Consider the following 19,116-nt stretch of genomic DNA (forward strand, 5'->3'; position numbering starts at 1 on the left):
TGATAGAAAAGAATGAGGAAGAATCGAGAAGCCCCGGCTCTAGTCATTGCCAGATGCCGAGTTACAGAACATATTCTACAGTAAAATGTTCTCATTCTTGGTTAGCCTGTATGTGGAACTAGCTGTGCTCATGCTGGGTTTGTGTATGTAGCAGAGGCCTGACTAGTACTGACCATAAAGTATTCATTACATCAAATACATGGGAAGGGAGATGACAACTTCTCTGGCATGGAGGCTGTGGCGAGTGCAGTCTATGTTCAACATGCTGCACACCAACGACGGGCTCATGCTGAAAATAGCATCAAACTTCCTCTCTCTTAGAACAGGGGCTCTTTACTAGACTCTGACTGATAGATCTCCAAAGGTATATAAGGGAATGACAGAGACTCTGAAAATATAGACTAAAGGCCCCAGATGAGAAAGACATACACACACACACACACACACACACACACACGCTCGCTTTTTGTTATTTTTTACCTTGAGCTGCTCAAGAAACTCACAGCAATACCACAGAATGGCCTTGATCTGTTTGATCCACAGGAAGGTGAGATCCTTAGAAAGAGCCAGGGACACGTACCACACCTGCAGTGGGAAAAAGAAGAATGTCATGGGCAGGTACAGCATACTGCATATGCCCTAACTCCTGGAACTGGGCTGATTAGCCAGGTCCAGCACCAGATAAGGAAGTGGATGAACGGATGAATACACAGGAAACAAAGCTTAATACTAAATCCAAACAGCCTAGTAAGGGAATTTACTGTCTGTATAAGAGACAAGAGCAGAACACAGCCTTCTGGATCAGGAAACTAAGGAACCATCTGCACTGTATTAATGCTTTCCATCCATTACTAATTTGCATATGTGTGTAAATTAGTCCTAAGATGCAACAAGAACTTGCAGAGCCCAATAGGCTGGCTGTTAAGAGCTTGTGGGAGACCTTCCAGCTCCCATCCCACTCACCTTAGGTTCGTTCTCAGCATCCATGCTGCTCAGGATGCTACGGCACAACTTTTCCAATCTCTAGAAAAAGACAGAATGGGGGTTACAAATTCCAACAACTCATCTAACAGCAGGGAAGAGAAGGGAACAAACATTCTGTGGGCACCTGGCAAGTGCAGGGATTTTGCCAGTGATTCATACATGACCATATTAATTGCCGTCTTATAGGCGTGGAAACTGAAGATCAGAAAGGCAAAAGAAGGGTTCTCAAACTGGGGGCCCACATGCTGGATGAACCCTACAGATACATTTTAGAAATTGGCATATTTCACATAAAAATCCAGATTGGGGCTTCTTTTGAAAAACGAAATCAATCTGGCACACTGGGCTTGGATTGCTGCTGTCTAGCTGCAGTCTCCTAAACTGTGCTACCCTGTTTGGCCATTTTGCAAGCTCCACGGATACTGACTTTTGCCTCACTGACATCAGCCAGACTGTTGTATCATCACTTTTATCCTGAAATGCAAAAGGAAGAAAAGTGGAAACTAGAAAACGGGTTTACGTTTTGGCTAGATCAGTCCTGGATCCACCCTTAAAAGCAGCATGATCCCTACCATACTGAGCCGCAGTTTCCTCCTCTGTATGATGATGGTCACTTTCTCCAAGCTGTCTGTCCTCAGCTGTAATCACCTGTTCACTGCCTGTACCCTCCCCTCTCCTGCTGGGCTGCGAGCTCCATAAGGATAGAGACCTTGCCCGTCTGGTTTCCTTTCAGGGCCCCAGACTGTGAGGCTTAGTGATAGCAAATGTATAATAGCTGGCAATATGGACACATGCCTCAGTTGTATGGTTTGTACCATGACAGACAACTAGCTTCCTGGAATTGTATTTTCCAGGCTGATCATTCTAAACCCAAAGGGGCAAACTGGCATGTTTTGTTTGGTTTGCAAGATATAAAGCAAATTTCAAATGAGTTGCCAACTTTTACACATTAGAACATTGAGCATCAAGACCCAGATCTCCAGCATCTCTTTAAAAAAATAAAAAAATAATCAGAGTATGGGTCCACCACCAGCTGGGGCCAACTAGCAGCTGCTTCCCCTTTAGATGGGGTGGCCCACAGACCCCGTCACTTCCCTTGATGTCGCCACCACTGCTGTTTGTCAGTTACCGTTTACAATTCATATTTTGCATTTTATGTTTTGTCTCATATATGGCTTCTTTCACTCATTCACCTACCCTGCTGGCTCTTGTAGGCACCTGAGTCCTTTGTGACAGTCATACTTTGTGACAGTCAATGTGAAAAGATTCTCGGAAGCACTGGGCATCATCCCTCCCCAACAGGTCCCAAGAAAACAAAAGGGACAGATGTTGGGGTGACAGTACCTACCTCATAGAATTGCTATAAGAACAAAATGAGTTAATATTTATAAAATACTTACAAAAAGACCTGGCATATGGATGTACTATGTATGTTATTGTTATTTTACCTCATTATCCTCTTTGATTTTGAATAAAAACAGCAGTTTCCTGGCGACCTTAAAAATACAAAGTGCACTTCTTTTACTGGACCCAGAATCGTCTGTTTTAAAAAACTCATCAATCTCTCTCCTAGGAAGGGAAAGATTAAAAAAAAAAGGACAGTGTTAATTAAGAACCTGTAGCACCTAGAAGGCTTTTCAAGCACTCCAAGAGAAAATTTGTTTTCTATTAAGGGGGAGGCAGAGAAAAATGCACTGGAGAAATCCCGGCACCTACCTGATGTCTCTCTGCAGTCGCCTCCGACAAAGAAAACTCCGGACATGGGCCTGAATCTCGAGAGCTGCCCGCTCCCGCTCCTTCTGCACAAGCCTTTCTTCTCGTGCCTGCCGGGCTCTGTCAATGAACCACGCTCTCGATGTCTGAGATACGGTGAACATGTTTGCAAACTTGCACAAACCCTGCAATGACAACGGATGAGTAGCCCTTGCAGATCGTTGTATGGAAAACACACATAGAAAGGGGCTCGAGAGCAAAGGGTGGGCAGGGGCCTGGGCAGCAGCAGAAAGATACTAAGGGCCCTCCTGCACCCTCCAAGGTGCTAACAGCTCTCCTGGCACAAGTCTCAACTTCCTACTGGCTCCTTTCATGTAACTCACCAAGACCAGGGAGATGCTATATACTGTATTACATAATTACATCTTTTTAAAAAAATTTAAAAATTTTCTTTAGAGACAGGGCCTTGCCCTGTCACCCAGGCTAGAGTGCAGTGGCATAATCATAGTTCACTGCAGCCTCCTGCCTCAGTCTCCCAAGTAGCTGGGACTTCAGGGGCATGCCACCATGTCCAGCTAATCTTTCTTAAAAAAATTGTTTGTAGAGATGAATTCACACTATGTTACCCAAGCTGGTCTTGAACTTTGGGCCTTAAGTGATCCTCCCACCTCAATGTCCCAGAGTGCTAGGATTACAGGCATGAGTTACTATGCCCAGGCTAAGTATGTCCTCTTATGAGAAAGAGCACAGTGCCTGGCATAGGGTTAGGACTGGCTCCGCAGAGGTGTAACAAATGAACAAAGCATGACTCAATCCCACTGATAAAGCTCTAATTCAAATGTTCCCAAATATTTGAATTTTCTGGTGTAGTCCACGATATTTCAGAAGTCAGCATCAAGCAGTTAACTTTTGTCAAATATGGACTTGTGGGAAAAATCAAATATGATTACTGTTACCATTATTTTTATTCATCTACTGAATAAATATTTACTGGTGCCTACTTTGTGCCCAGCACAAAAATAAGGGGGCCATTTAACCTTAACAAAGCAAAAGGTATATAATTCAAAATGCAAGACAGTCCATTAAATTGAATGTGTTTGGTTTTATGTATAACCTATTCTGTTGTCCTTACTATTTCCATTCTGCCAAGGACTGCTGAATACTTTATAGCAGCAGAACTACTCCTGTCCACTGACAGACACTCTTCTGGAGACAGGCTCTAAATTATACATCCCATTTTAATCTGAATCATCGGTTACTGTCTTTTCCCAAAGGGATGGCTTTGGCTAGCAGCCTAGAGCATGCGCGCACTGATGGATGGAGCCTCTCACACTCAGATGATTTCTTTAGATGCTTGGTAACTTCAGCATTCTATGAAAAATGCACAATCAGCCCAGCTGTCAAAAACACTGAAACGAATTATTCAGAAATCCTGACTTCTGGTAAACAATCTCTTTACCAGGTTGAAACATCATCCTGAATAAAAAGTTTGTGCTAGGCTCCTGCCACATGAAGTTATCAAGGACCTCTGAAGCCCCTTCTCAACAATGATTCACACCCGTCAAATATCAGGGCTTTGCCAACATGTGAGTCTATCATCAGTAATTCTTGAAACAAATTAACGGAGCCCACCTGACCACAGAAGGGAGCATACACAGATTGGAGAAAATCAGATGTAGTGACTCATGCCTGCAATCCCAGCAACTAGGGAAGGCTGAGGCCAGGCATTCAAGAACAGCCTGGGCAACATAGCAAGACCCCCATCTCTAAAAAAAATAAGAAAAAAATCAGGTGGGCATGGTGGTGCATGCCTGTAGTCCCAGCTACTTGGGAGGCTAAAGTGAGAGGATTGCTCGAGCTTAGGAGCTGGAGGCTTCAGTGAGCTATGATTGTGCCACTGTACTCCAACCAGGATGACAAAGCAAGACCCCCCATCTCTAAAAAAAAAAAAAAAATTGGAGAGTAAAAGGTAGTGGTCTTCTGAACCATTCACTCTTCTGACCCCAGCAGTGGAAGTCTGGAGAGCTCACCTGAGAACCTGCCTGTGTTGCACAAATGCCAGGTAACCATTAGTGATCTTGTGCAGGACTCACAGCTGAAGATGGCTTCTCACTTTCGAGTAGCTTGTTTCTGGCAGAAGCAGAAGAAAAAATTCCAGATTGAGTGTTAAGTTTCATAGGTGTGGCATCATATATCTTCCTCACTGAGTAAAAGTCATAAATAAAATGCCATTTTTTAAAAATGCCACTTGTATCCTCTTTTGTTAGTGTCTGGTCTAAATGTTAGACTATTTCTCCTCAGTCCTCACAATTTAAAAGGTATAGGTTGAAAACAATCCCAAAGAAGTTGTTTGAATTAAAGCTGTGTTGGTAAGCAAAAATAAAACTTAGAGGTGATGGAATGTTAAAAAGCCACTGAAAATTACATTTGACATTTTTAATGATAAGGATAAATGTTTATGCCTTAGAAGTGAAAAAAGGGGCTGCCTATGAACCAGTATGATCCCAACTACCTAAAGGAAAAGAAAAATGCATGTGCACAAATAGATACAAAACTGGGATGAAATATACCAACATGTTAAGAGTGGTTGTTTTGAGATAGTGTAAATTGTGGGACATTTTTCTTAACTGGTCTCTATTTTCTAAATTTTCCCCAGAAAGCACATGATGAAGCAGCACAGCACAGTGAGAGGTACACGGGCTTTGGAGTCAGAGTGGAAGCCAGTCCCTAGCTCTGCCACATACTGCAGGGAGAGAGTCTCTGTCTTTATCTGTTAATCAGCTTAGAGGCTGTTCATGAGGACTAAGTAAGATAATGAGATCAAGTACATATGCGGGTGCTGACAGCACACAGCCAGTAAGTCTAACCGATGTATTATTTTTATAGACACAAGAATTTTTTTAAAAAGACGATTCAGCAGAGGCTCCCATCTGTACAGGTACTGAGGTTCTTCAAGTAGGAAATAATGCTGGTACCCTGACATTCGTCACTCATTAAATTTTTTCCTATCCTGGAGTGCACTGAGATCCGTAAGTTCTCTTTGTTAAACTGTAGAATCCCTGGCCCTGTTTTGACTGGGTAATAGCTTCAAGCTCCTGAGAGCTGCAAAACAGCAGGGCCCAAGCCATGCACACAATATGTTCTCTCCATAACATGTAGACACTCCCTCATTGTCAGGGGCCACACAGGGATCAGGAAAAGACGGAAAAATAAAGTTACATGCGACCTGTGCCCAAGTACCTGAAACACTATCTCAAAACTTGCACTTCTCCCAGGGGGCCTACCAGGATAAGATCCTTATCTTTAAGATTATCATCCTCTCAGCAATGGTATTTGTTGGTTTCTGTTTATAGCATAGAATAGCCTATGCTCCACAGTTTTTCTCATTCTTTCCTACATAACTCCTCCACCTGCATAGTGTGTACTACAGTTCAAATAAAACACATAAGCAAGTATTTACTAAGTACTCATTCTGCTAAATGCCATGAAGAATCAAAGGAAAGGCTGTGGGTAGCAGAAAAACCCTTGGATCAGAGAAAGCCCTTGGGTTCTTTCTAGTCCTGAATCCACGTGTCATTTAGCCAAGCTACTTACCCTCTCTAGGCCTCAGCTTCCTTACCCATAAATTGACGATAGTAATAGTACCTACATTGTAGGGTTGCTAAAAGGATGAAATGAAACATTTACTCTTCTTGTACTTCAATTTAGTCATCACAACATTGTGATTAAGATTATGGGAAAATATTGACAAGGGATATCTGAAAGCTTATAGCATGAGAGTGAGCTTTACACTGTATTGTCCTTCAAGAAGTGTATAATCCAATAGGGGAACAAGAATTATAGATAGAAAGGTAAGAAAACAAGAGGTTGGCGATAACCAAGATCATCTGAAAAGGAAAATAAGTTGAGTACCCACTATGTGTCACATGCTAAGTGATCTCATTTAATGACAGAAACCCTACGAGACCACTTACTATCTCCTCTAGTCCAATTTAGACCATTAGTAAGTGGCAGAGCCAAGATTTTTAATACTAATGGACAGGATTTAGACTTCTCTTCAGCCCTATGTTCCCAGGAGACCTGCTCAAAATCAGTCTTTCCTGGATGAGGCCAATGTCAAAGAGAATTACAAAAGCACACAACAGTACAGAGAGTATTGTCCAAAGGTAAAGCGACATAAATACCAACTGCTGACTGAACCCAAGAGGACTCCCCTCCTACAGTGGGAAGAGGTGGGCCGCCAGGTTTAATGACCACAACCATTAAGGGCAGAGCATGTGTTAGATACTGTACAGACAACTAACTCCATGTTTTCAGCAGCTCTGTCAAGTCTCAGTAATCTATGTTTTATCTAAAGAATAGGCAACAGGACTTAGAGAGACTGTAATTATAGCTATCATTTATTGAAAGCTACAGCCTATCTAGGTGGGTGCTATTATCAATCCCATCTTCACATGGGGAAAATGAAAGGTAGACACAAGACTAGTTGGAGGTCACTGGCCTCCTGAATTTGAACCCACGTCGAACTCCAAAGCAATTATTTATTGGTAATTAAAAAAGACAAGATCCAGGGCTTCCCCCATCCACAGAACGGCAAAGCAAAGAGGAGCTGTTCATGGGGCTAAGCTGGAGTCAAACTACAACCAAATTTTTCTTTATTCCGGGCTGAGTGTCAGGCAGGGTACTTAAACGTAGTATACAACACCCTCTGTGAAACCAGCTAATTACTCCATTTTACAGAGGAGGAAACTTAGGCTCAGAGAGGTGAGGGAACTCACCCAAGGTCACACAGCGAGCGAATAGGATTAGAACTCCAGTTTGGGTGACTCCCGAGGCCCGGCGTCTTTCCTCGGCATCAACAACCACAATAACAAATCCTTTGCGCCCAGCATTAGTCCATTTGTAAAGGCTTATCGCCCCAAGGGTGAGAAGAAGTGGAAAGGGCCACGGAGAGACACCCTGGAGCACGAACACCAGCCCCCAGCACCTGCCCCTCCGACCTGTCCAGAAGGGACTCGGCCCCAGAGCCACCTCCCTCAAAGTCCCCGGCCCCACCACCCGGAGAACAGATGACCCTGTCCCCACTCGCTACCGCAGGCCGTAGACCTTTATCCGCTCGAGGCCCCGGTACTCGGAGTCGGGGCCGCAGCTGCAGCCGTCTTAGCCCAAAACCCCCGAGCAGACCCGGGGCAGCGGCTGAAGCCAGACCGCCATCTTGCCCCGGGGTGTTCACTCTCAGAACTCCGCTTGGAAGCAAGCATCTAGTTCTGGGAAACGACAGTTCCGTAGAGTTTCTTCGCCCGGGAAGGAAAATTTCCCTGCACCATGTTCTCCCTCTGGCGGCTAAAAAAGCGGAGAAAAATAAATGCCTGATTCAGCCGAGAGCAGCTGGAAACCATCCTGGCCAGGGAGGTTGGAAGGAAAGCAGCTGATATCTACGGGCACAGCGGACGCTTTAAAGAAGGGCCCTCTGCGGGGCGGAAGTGGGGTGAGGCAGAGGAAGTTTCCGCCCCGGCTCCGCCTCCGCCCCCGGCTCGCGTGAGCTGGGTGTTTCCTGCCTCTCACAGTCCGGGTTTGGAGACTCCGGCGTCCTCCGACTTTTCATGGTAAGGAGGGCGGTGCCCACCGGCGGGGGACTCTGGGCGGCCGAGGGAGCTGGGCAGCAGCAGAGTATCAGGGGAAGGGACCGAACGGAGGGGGTGTGTTGAGGGGCAGTCGCGATAGTGGAGAGGCAATTAGGGGATTGGATGGGGGCAAGGCCGGGGATGGGGGAAGGGCTTTGGGTGGAGAACTGGGGGGGGGGGGTCTTTGACAGTTGGGAATCCGGGAAAGGGCATTTGGGCTTGGGGAGAAGATTTGAGTGTGGGTGAGTGGGAGGTCCCTGAGTCTTGGGTGCTTATTGGAGATCGGAGTTGGTGATTATGAGAACAAAGAGATGTCATTGAAAATGGACATTTGGGCTGAAAAATGAGGATTTGGAGGATTGCGAAGGAGAATGGGTAGGTTGTGAAAAGGTGAAGTGGGATTCCCTGGGGCGGAGCGTTTGGGGTTTTGAAAGTTGTGGATGTGGTAGCTGTATTTCGTGGAAGTGGGGAAGGGGCTCCCAGGTGCGTCTGAACACAACGCGGAAGGGAGGAAAGAAATAGAGGGAGCTAACAGGAGGATTTGCGTTCGTGCTTGGAATTCCGGGGAGGGATGCCAGCGGGCTGAGGTCAGGTACCTTAGCTCCTAGGTACATATCTAGTCACTTCCGCTAAGGCCCGAGGTGGCCAAGTCTAAGGAGTGAGGATGTCTCACATGCTGTCAGCTGTGGGAAGGTTTCTGTGCGCTTGGGATCCTCAATGGTCTGTTGGTTGAAAAGCTCTTTGTTCCTGGGTGGGGATGACCACAGATCATCCCAGATCTTCTTTCTTCTTATTTGCTTGTTTGTCACTTCCCGGGAAAGTTCCGTCGTTAGGGAAGGTCAGTCCCAACAATACTGAAGAAAAATGAGTCAACCTGTATCTGACTGGTCTGCTCCATTTTGTGCAAAATAAGGACCACCTGAAGGGTGGAAGGTGGTATAAACCAGTAGTTCTCAAACCGTGGTCCCAGAGCATTAGTGTCACCTGGGAACTTAATAAAAATAATCAAGCTGGGAGCAGTGCACCTATAGTCCCAGTTACTTGAGAGGCTGAGGCTGGAGGATGACTTGAGCCCAGGAGTTTCAGGCCAGCCTGGGCAACATAGTGAAACAGACCCCATCTCTTTAGGAAAAACAAAAATTGTAAAAGATCCTATTTTCAAGCTGTACCGTAGACTATAGTATCATACAGTCAGGGGGTGGGACCTCCATCTGTAGGGGTTTAGACTAATGATTTCTTGATTTGGTCTATGTAATGGATATGAGAGTTGGACTCAGGGCCTTAGAGTGGGAAAGGGGCTTAATTTTTAGGGGAGAAAATTCTTAATTTTCTCCCCTAAAAAGTGAAAGTGATGATAAATATCTTCTTATTAGATTGTTGAGAGAAATAGGCCAATAGTTTGTGAGCTGAACACAAGAAGAGAATGTCATTTGTTGAGACACTCGGAATTAGCAGTAGCTGTCTTAAAAACAAATTTTGGATGCAAAATAATGCTATAATTTATATGGCTGGTGTGATTTAGTTTGGTTGAAATGAAACAGACTTTTTTGAGTTGTAGAAATGTCCTCAGTTTGGGGAAAAACCCTAGTCTCACTGCAGTGTTTTTAAAAACTTCTCTGCTGTAGGAAGCCCCTGAGCTGATGTTTTTGCCAGTAATTCTTAGATCAGCCAGGTTAAACAAACACTGTAGGTCAGTGGCATTGAGCCCCGAATCACCTGAAGAGCTTTTTGAATACTAGTGACTTACCAGCCACCCTTCCCTGTCTCCAAGATTTTGATTAACTGGTCTGGGGTATAGCCCAGACAGTCATGAGTGTTTTTTCTTAAGCACACCCCAGTGATTCCAGTAGCCAGGACTGGGAGCCCCTGGTCTTAAAGCTTGAGGGACAGATGGGGAAACTACACAAAGGAACAAGTGCCAATTCCCTGAGGGTTATTTTGAAGATTATGGCTTTAATACTCCATTTTACAAGTTAGGAAACCGGGACTTGGGTTAAATTGCTTGAACATCTTGCAGGAAGTGGTGGAACTGGATTGTAGTCCTGGTTTGCCAGACTCTCAGTCTAGTTTTCCTTACACACTTGTGCACACACACACAAATGAGACAATTTTATAAAGAAGTGTATGGAAAATGTAGGGTCAGAGATTTGGTGCCCTGTACTTGTCTGGGTCTCCTTTCAAGTCAAAAATTTTCCCCCTCAACTGATGTTTTCAAATATGCATACAGTTGCTTCCTGTCTGTGGCTCTGAAGCTGTGAAGTGGGAGCTTGCTTTTTCTCATAGTGCTTTGGTTTGTTTTTCTGTATAGGTCAGTCAGGAATTCACTGGACCAAAACCACGGAGTTAATTAAGCCTAATTAAGGGGTATAATACTTTTAGGAGAGTGTGGTGTTATCTTGGCTGACATTAAAATCACCTGGGGGAGTTATAAACTTCTCTTGCATCAGCCACACCCCAGATCAATTACATCAGAATTTTCACAGGTAAGACCCAAGCATCAGTACTTTTAAGCTTCCCAGGCGACCAGAATGTGCTCTCAAGTGTCCAGCCAGTATCTATCTATCCATTTATTTATTTTTTAGAGACAGGATCTTGCTTTATTGCCCAGGCTGGGGTGTGGTGGCACAGTCACTGCAGCTTTAAACTCCTGGGCTCAAGTGATCCTCCTGTATCAGCCTCCTGAGTAGCTGGGACTGTAGGCATGCACCATCATGCCTAGCTGATTGTTCTTACTGATTTTTTATGTAGAGACGGGGGTCTTAGTATTTTATCTAGGCTGATCTCGAACTGTTGGCCTCAAGCTATTCTCCTGCCTTTCAAAGTGCTAGGATTACAGGCATAAGCTACCATCCCTGGCTGGCCTCGAGCCACTGGTTATTTAATAAAAGCAGCAACAGTATATTCAGGGGAGATGGGAAGGAGGGAAGCCTAGACTTACACATCTAACTGGAATAAACTTCTGGTTGAATAAAATCTGTAACCAGTATCTCAAGTATGAATTATCTCTCTACCTCCCCAACTTCATTAATAATGAAATCAAACCTTTGAAACAAATCAAAAAGCAGGATCTCAGTAGAGACAGCTGGGAGAGGTTTATTGTCACCTGCTTTGTGCCCTCAGTGCACTGTGCCTTGGGCTCAGGGATGTGAACACAGCCAAAACTTTTTCTCCAAGGGCCTCTGCTGGTCTTGGGTTGACTGACGTTTGGGCTCCAGAAAGATTGAGACCTTTTTTTTTGCCTAGTCTTCAGTCTCATGCTAGATCAGTATGGTTGTTTCTGCCTTTGTCTCTTAGTAATTCAGTCTGTCATTAGAGCTGGAATAGTTTCCAAAGAGGAGGAGATAATTTGAGACTTTGAGAGCATTCTCAAATTATCGTTATTTGTTTTTTTTTTTTTTTTTTTTTTTTTTTTTTTTCAAAGAGTTACCTGCATAGTATAAATTATCGTTATTTGAATGTTTCCTCTGAGCCAGGGGCTGGGGCAGAGTACCACGCCGGAGGCAGGGGTGTTGTCCCCGTTTGGTGGATGGGACTAGGTTCAGATATCTTGCCTAACACTCACAGCTACTAAGTGGCAGGGCTAGGGACTTAAACCTAGATCTGATTCCTACACCCTTACCCACACATTACCTGCTTTCTTTTTTCAGGGCTTTTTGTACTTTTTAAAGGAGAGAGATGGGACTGTCCTTTCTCAACTTAGTATGTCATAGCCCTAAATATACCACTCATGATGGGCTCCAGGCCAGCCAGGACTTGCCCATGTCATTCAGTTGCTCCCTTACTGACTCACCTCCTGGCTTTCAGAAATGACCGACCCTCTCTGGGGCGTGGTATTTGAATCCACAAAATGAAATTGCCTTGCAACATTGTTTGGATTTTAAAAAGTAATGTGGTGGTAGAAATTCGGCTTCAAAGGGTCAGGGAGGGTCTTCTGGATCCATGAAATGGTTTCTGCCTTGCTTGGAGGTGGGCTGCCCGGGTGCATGGATTAACCAAAACTCATCAACCTGTATACTTAACATGTACTTATTATGTGCAGATTACCTTTAAAAAGTACTAGAAAGCCATAAAAAGTACAGTCATGCCACACAGTGATGTTTCAGTCAATGATGGACCACATATACTGTGGTGGTCCCATGAGATTATAATAACAACTAAAATTCCTGTCACCTGGTTGTGACATCGTGATGTAGCAACACATTACATATGTGTTTGTGCTGATGATGATGGTGTAAGCAAACCTGCGCTGCCTATCATATAAAAGTATAGCACATATAATATGTGCAGTGTATAATACTTGATAGTGAAAATAAATGACTGCTACTGGTATGTGTATTTCTATACTATATTTTATCATTATTTTAGAGTGTATTCCTTGTACTTATTTTTTTAAAAAGTTAACTGTCAAACAGCCTCAGGCAGGTCTTCCAGGAGGTATTCCAGAAGCAGGCATTGTCACCATAAGAGATAACAGGTCCATGCATGTTTTTGCCCCTGAAGACCTTCCAGTGGGACAAGGTGTGGCGCTGGAAAACAGGGATACTGATCATCCTGACGCTGTACAGGCTGAGGCTAGTGTGTGTGTCTCTTAGTTTTTAACAAAAAAAAATTTAAAAATAGGAAAAAGCTTATAGAATAAAGATATAAAAGAAGATATTTTTGAACAGCTGCAAAAATGTGTGTTTTAAGCTAAGTGTTATTACAATATAGTCAAAAAGTTGAAAATTAAAGTTTATAGTAAAGTTACAGTAAGCTAAGTTTATTGACGAAATAATTTTTTTTCATAAATTTAGTGTAGCCTGAGTGTACAGTGTTTAAAAGTCTACAGTAGTGTACGATAATCTTGTAGGCTTTTATATTCACTCACCACTTGATGATTCACCCAGAGCAACTTTTAGTCTTGTAAGTGCCTTTCATGATACATTCTCTATACAGGTGTGACATTTTTATCTTTTATACAGTAATTATACTACACCTTCTCTGTTTAGCTAAATCTAGATATACAGACTTACCATTGTGTTACGATTGCCGACAGTATTCAGTACAGTAACATGCTGTACCGGTTTGTAGCCTGGGAGCAATAGGCCACACCACGTAGCCTGTGCGCATAGTGGGGTATCCAGGTTTGTGTAAGTTCACTCTATGATGTTCCCACAATGAAAAATTGCCTGATGACACATGTCTCAGACTGTTCTCTGTTAAGCTGCACATGACTGTGCATGAGGTATACTTTATGTACTTTTTTGTCTGTTTCATAGTAGGTGTGTTACAAAATGCTAGACCATTTTCCCATAAACATATTTATTGTGTAAATTTTGGTCTGAAAAGGGTGCTTAAAGTATTTCCATTTTGGGGTAAATTTCCTTAACAAATCCCCCCACCTCCCAAAAAAATGATTAAAGTATTTTCCCCCCTTCCAGATCTTCAAAGTTTTTGGAAATTCTTTATTTCTATAAGCCCCTTCTTTGATCCCATGTAGAAAGGGTTTTTCTGGGGGCAATGGTGGGCGATAACCATGGGGGGGGCAGTTTTGGGGACTGATTTCAAAGGAAAGCTAGAAGGGCAGGAAACCACCTCCTCCTGGCCTCTTTTCCTTTGTATCAGGCCACAGAGACCTCAGTGAGCTAAGCCTGAGCTTTTGAAAACTTTTCCTGTGATGTTTTTACTTGCTGAAGCAGGAACAGTTTCTTGAGAAAACACTTCTTTCCAGGAGGCCCCCTGTAGGGCCCTGATCCAAGTTCCCCAGCAGTCTGCTCAGGGCAGTCTGCTCACGAGGTGGGAGGTTGAGACAGGGGCTTGGACAGAAGAGTCAGATAACCTCAAATTGAATATTGCCCTGACTTTCGCTAAGTCATTACCTCTGCTATTGTGGGCTGCTGCCCTTTTGTCCCTGTCCCATTTAAAATGTGTTTTATGGATTATGATTGTAATACATAGTCATTGTGGAAAATCTGGAGAAGATAGAAAGGCATGAAAAATTTAAAAATAATCCTTCTTCAGTTTCAGGGACCTGTTCAATAAGTTCTGTGTGGTCAGTGTCCTCTAGCCAAAACCACAGCAAGCATATCTGCAGTCAGGCAGAGTTGGGTTTACTTCCTTGTCCCATTGAGGGAAAATGGTGGGAAGTCTCAGAAAGGATTTGGGCTTATGTTGGGTGATTTGGAGGAGGGTTCAGCGAAGTGGGGCTTTGCTGTGTTGAATGCTGCCCGGAAACAGGGCTAATTCTGTGACTGGGTGTCCACGATTCGTGTGTTGAAGGCAGGAAGAATGGAATGAGGCTAAAGCTTCAGTTGGTGAAGAAACGGCAGTAATTCAAGTTAGCCAGGGCAGGGGAATGCTGCGTCATTTTTGTGTGTTGGATAATGTTTGTGTTTTTGTCTGTGTTCAGACACGATTATTTTTTGTCTTGTTGCAACATGGCCACAGAGTGGCCTCGTCTGATGGGGGGTGGGCTGTGACTTTTTTCATGTTCAGTGAGAACGCTGCGGCCTAGCTGTGGGGCCAGGCCAGCTTCTGGCTGTCAGGCTGCTGTTCTCGATCAGTGCCATGACCCACATTCAGCAAAGACCTGCCCATTCTTGGACATCTTTTCCAGCTCTACAATTTTACCTATTCATTCAAGAAATGTTGCACTCTGGGAGGCCAAGGCTGGTGGATCACTCAAGGTCGGGAGTTCGAAACCAGCCTGAACAAGAGCGAGACCCCATCTCTACTAAAAATAGAAAGAAATTAATTGGCCAACTAAAAATATATAGAAAGAATTACCTGGGCATGGTGGTGCATGCCCGTAGTCTCAGCTACTTGGGAGGCTGAGGCAGGAGGATCACTTGAGCCAGGGGTTTGAGGTTGCTGTGAGTTAGGCTGACACCATGCACTCTAGCCTGGGCAACAGAGTGAGACTCTGTCTTAAAAAAAAAAAAAAAAGAAAGAAAGAAAAAAGAAATGTTTTCTCTGCACTAATGTGCCAGACAGCAGTCTCCTTTCCCAGCCCTGCTGAAATCAGACATCACATCGGTCTCTTTGACTTGGGACGCACGCGAGGGTTGGTGGTGCTGTCTGGCAGACACTCATAGGATCTTGCTATTTGGGGCACTAGTATAAGACGTATAATTTTGCAATAACTTGCTTTCTAGAATTTCTGTTTATTGTCCTCAGAAACACTTTCCCCCCATAGGAAGTTTTAGGAGTGCGGTCTAGGATCCCACTCGATTTATAAAAGCTTATTTTTGGACTGTTTTAAGATGCAGCCAGGGTGTTTGTTAATATAGGATTTGGGCACAGAGGAAGTCCTTATAAAAGAGTTAGTGGCAAACTTGTGCCTACAGGGTTAGTGGGTGAGATCAGTATATGAGGCTCTCTGGGTGGGGTTTGGGACAAACTGGGATTCATGCCCTTCTCGAGGGGGCAGCTAATACCCCAGCTTCCACTAGTTGTCCTGCTGGCCCAGTTGGCCTCTGATTTTAAGAGAAGTCAAAACTCTAGATTCTTTTGTGAGCTTTCCTGAGTTAACATTGGAAGCAAACTTTAAGTTTTAAATGCAGTATGTACTTGGATCAAGCAAAACACATCTGGAGGCCAGAATCGGCCCACAGGCTGAAAGAGGTCAGGCAGGCTTGATGTCATGACCCTGTGTCTTCTCCCCTGGCAGGAAGAGATGTCAGGAGAAAGTGTGGTGAGCTCAGCAGTGCCAGCGGCTGCTACCCGCACCACTTCCTTCAAGGGCACGAGCCCCAGCTCCAAATACGTGAAGCTGAACGTGGGTGGAGCCCTCTACTATACCACCATGCAGACTCTCACCAAGCAGGACACCATGCTGAAGGCCATGTTCAGTGGGCGCATGGAAGTGCTCACCGACAGTGAAGGTAAGCCCACCCTGCCGGTGCCTGCCTCTGGCCGTGCGTTTGACGCCGCACCAGGCACTGGGGACATGCTTGTGGTTGAAGGCTTCAGTCCGGAAGACCAACACTGAATGGGCAGTTGTACACACAGGCACAGACTTGCACTTGTGCTCAGTGTTACCATGGTGTGCAGGGAGTCTTAACAGTAGGTAGCAGGGAGACAGGATCTAGTCTGGGGGATGTGGTCAGAGAGGCTTATCTGAGGAGGTGACATTTAAGCCAAGACCTGAAGATGAGTAGGAAGCAGTCAGACAGGGACTCCTGCCGTCTTGACTTCGTTGTTGATTTGCTGTGTGACTTTGAGAGAGTCACTTCCCCGCTCCAGGCTTTGGCTTCCTTACCTATAACATGGAGACTGGACTAGCTGCCCTAGTTAGTCCCTTCCAGTTCTCTCTGCAGTGATTCTGTGACTTCAGAGTGAAGCTCAAGCCTGGGCATAGCGTTTTCTCTAGACCCTTGTCATCTTAGGATGGGGCCCTGACAAAGGATCCCAGAGCTGGATTCGTGTCCCAGCTCCCCATTTAGTATCTGGTTATCCTAAGCAAGTGGCTTTACCTTTTTTTTTTTTTTTTTTTGAGACAGAGTCTCACTCTGTTGCCCAGGCTAGAGTGCCGTGGTGTCAGCCTAGCTCACAGCATCTTCAAACTCCTGGGCTCAAGCAATCCTCCTGCCTCAGCCTCCCGAGTAGCTGGGACTACAGGCATGCGCCACCATGCCCAGCTAATTCTTTCTATATATTTTTGGTTGGCCAATTAATTTCTTTCTATTTTTAGTAGAGATGGGGTCTCACTCTTGCTCAGGCTGGTTTTGGACTCCTGACCTTGAGCGATCTTCCTGCCTCAGCCTCCCAGAGTGCTAGGATTATAGGCGTGAGCCACCACGCCTGGCCTGGTTTTACCTTTTGATGTCTCATTTTCTTTATCTCGTAAAAGTGGCACAGTGATACCCACCTTGTGGGGCTGTTGGTACATAGTAAGTATTTGATAAAATATATTCAGTGCATATTTATTTCCTTGTGAAAAGTTATATTAGTAAAAGGCAAAGAATTGTTTAAAGTGGTCTTGCCATAATTACTTCCTACCCATGGCAAGGGGGAGTACATCTTTACCTGGCTGGGCTTACGGAGAGGTCGCATGAGGTTTTAAAATATCCCCATCCTGCAGTCCTTAGCCTGAGACTACTTAAGACTATGCCAGAGCACAGCCTGGATTGGCCCTACTGGATCTGTTTCTGAGACTGGCCTTCTGTGCTAATACCCCGCCTTTCTAGGGACATTGACGCGGGAGGGTGGGTGAGTTTTGACACAAGCAGGTAGGATTAGGGAACCTAAGTCTATTGTGCCACAGTTTGTCCTCTGATCTTAAGAGGGCTGAGGCTTGGGCTGCCACCTGGGTAGGACATCTCCTGCCGTGTCCTGAGAGGGCCACACTGCAAGCTGCGTCTCCTGCCGTGTCCTGAGAGGGCCACACTGCAGGCTGCGTCTCCTGCCGTGTCCTGAGAGGGCCACACTGCAGGCTGCGTCTCCTGCCGTGTCCTGGGGAGGCCACACTGCAGGCTGTGTCTCCTGCCATGTCCTGGGGAGGCCGCACTGCAGGCTGCGTCTCCTGCCGTGTCCTGGGGAGGCCGTACTGCAGGGCTCAGGTTCCACTTTCCTGGGCTTCCCGTGAGCTCAGGTTTCTGGTCAAGTAGCAGTGATGTGAGGTTGGAGCCCCAGAGCTGCCATCTGTGTCTCACCCAGAAAACACTTGGCTTTTTATGAGTGGGAGGGTCCCCTTTGCTGTGCCACACCCCACATTGCCCAGGAGTATTTGTGGAAATCAAGACAATAGCACCCCAGCTGCACAAGGAAACCGGCATTATCTGAGAACCCAGGATTGTTGTGGTTTTTCTTCCGTCCTACCCAGTCTTGGGGGGTGGGGTGCTCAGGAAAAGCAGCTGAGTTGTTTGAAAGCTAAGTGGAAGCCTCTTCTAGAAAGCCCTTGCCTTGGTGGCTTAATGCTGTATCACAAGGGACAGAGTCCTCAAGCTCTCTGACCCCCATCTGGACAAAGTGTGTAAGTGGCACCAGCAGGATTGCTCACATTCTAAATGCTTCCTAAGAGATTAAGAGCTGTCCTTTGCCCACGCTGCTGGAAAAGGCCAGCTTCTCTGGGGACACAGTGTCATCTCTAACACTCCAAACCTCAACTTGTTTCACATCGCTAGAGCCCCAGCCCCTTCGTATCATTAGGAAGAGTTCACAGTATGGCATTTTGTGGGTGTTATTTAATCCTCACCATAACCCCTTAAGGGGTGGCTACTATTGTTACTATGCCAAGGGAAGAATCCACACCTGGAAGAGGTGAAATGCTTTTTCAAAAACTGCAAGGCTAGAAAAGGTGAAGCCCCTGACCCCAGAGCTGTTGGCTTTTACCATCTTTCCATGGCTTGATGCCAGCTCAGCTACCAGGCCAGATCACTTGAGTGTGGCAACCTACGGTTCAACCCCCAGCTTCACCAAAGCTTATGAGGGGGGCCTGTGAAGGGCCTGGGCTGTTAGGCTGGGTATCTAGTCTTCGAGCCATCATCTGTGCCAGCAGGGCAGTCCTTTTAGCCCTTGGAAAGAACACTGCACAGCCTGACCCACTGCTCACCTGCTGCTGCAAGTACACCCTTGGGTCTGTCAGTTGGGGTAGACTTCCTGCGTGTTACAGCTTCACCCTGGCCTTTGGGCTGGGAGCCTGTCAGCTGCAGTGAAGTTTGCTGCAAACAGGCAGAACTGCAAGCGCAGCTCAAGGAGGTAAGTGAAACCAGCGGTAGCTCTTGCTGGTTAAAGAACAGGGGCTTTAAAAGTACTCAACAGTGTATGTATCGTGTTGCTAGACATCTCTGAAGGATGCCCAAGGACGTGATTGCTT

The 19,116-nt window shown here is 45.4% G+C and overlaps 2 protein-coding genes across 6 annotated transcripts in view; one reads left to right on the top strand and one right to left on the bottom strand.

The window, feature by feature from the left end:
• The window catches only part of UBE3B (ubiquitin protein ligase E3B), a 55,417-nt gene extending 47,466 nt beyond the window's left edge, over positions 1-7,951 (bottom strand). For 2 of the 3 annotated variants that reach the window (XM_012756504.3, XM_075996628.1), the window contains exons 1-6: positions 7,476-7,951; positions 4,728-4,827; positions 2,701-2,882; positions 2,433-2,553; positions 964-1,023; positions 481-585 (exon numbers count right to left, since the gene is read on the bottom strand). In XM_012756504.3, coding sequence (XP_012611958.2) covers positions 481-585; positions 964-1,023; positions 2,433-2,553; positions 2,701-2,861 — 447 coding nt within the window. In that variant the 5' untranslated portion in view covers positions 2,862-2,882; positions 4,728-4,827; positions 7,476-7,951. The remainder of the gene's footprint in view (positions 1-480; positions 586-963; positions 1,024-2,432; positions 2,554-2,700; positions 2,883-4,727; positions 4,828-7,475) is intronic. The other variant, XM_012756505.3, reaches the window with a different exon arrangement.
• Positions 7,952-8,187: 236 nt separating this feature from the next.
• The window catches only part of KCTD10 (potassium channel tetramerization domain containing 10), a 29,344-nt gene continuing 18,415 nt past the window's right edge, over positions 8,188-19,116 (top strand). For 2 of the 3 annotated variants that reach the window (XM_020283035.2, XM_012756520.2), the window contains exons 1-2: positions 8,188-8,303; positions 15,970-16,183. In XM_020283035.2, the coding sequence (XP_020138624.1) occupies positions 8,301-8,303; positions 15,970-16,183 (217 nt within the window). In that variant the 5' untranslated portion in view covers positions 8,188-8,300. Of the gene's footprint in view, positions 8,304-8,551; positions 8,697-15,969; positions 16,184-19,116 lie in introns of those variants that run through there. The other variant, XM_012756519.3, reaches the window with a different exon arrangement.

This window comes from Microcebus murinus, chromosome 22, assembly GCF_040939455.1.
Source record: "Microcebus murinus isolate Inina chromosome 22, M.murinus_Inina_mat1.0, whole genome shotgun sequence".
Classification (NCBI taxonomy): Eukaryota; Metazoa; Chordata; class Mammalia; order Primates; family Cheirogaleidae; genus Microcebus; species Microcebus murinus.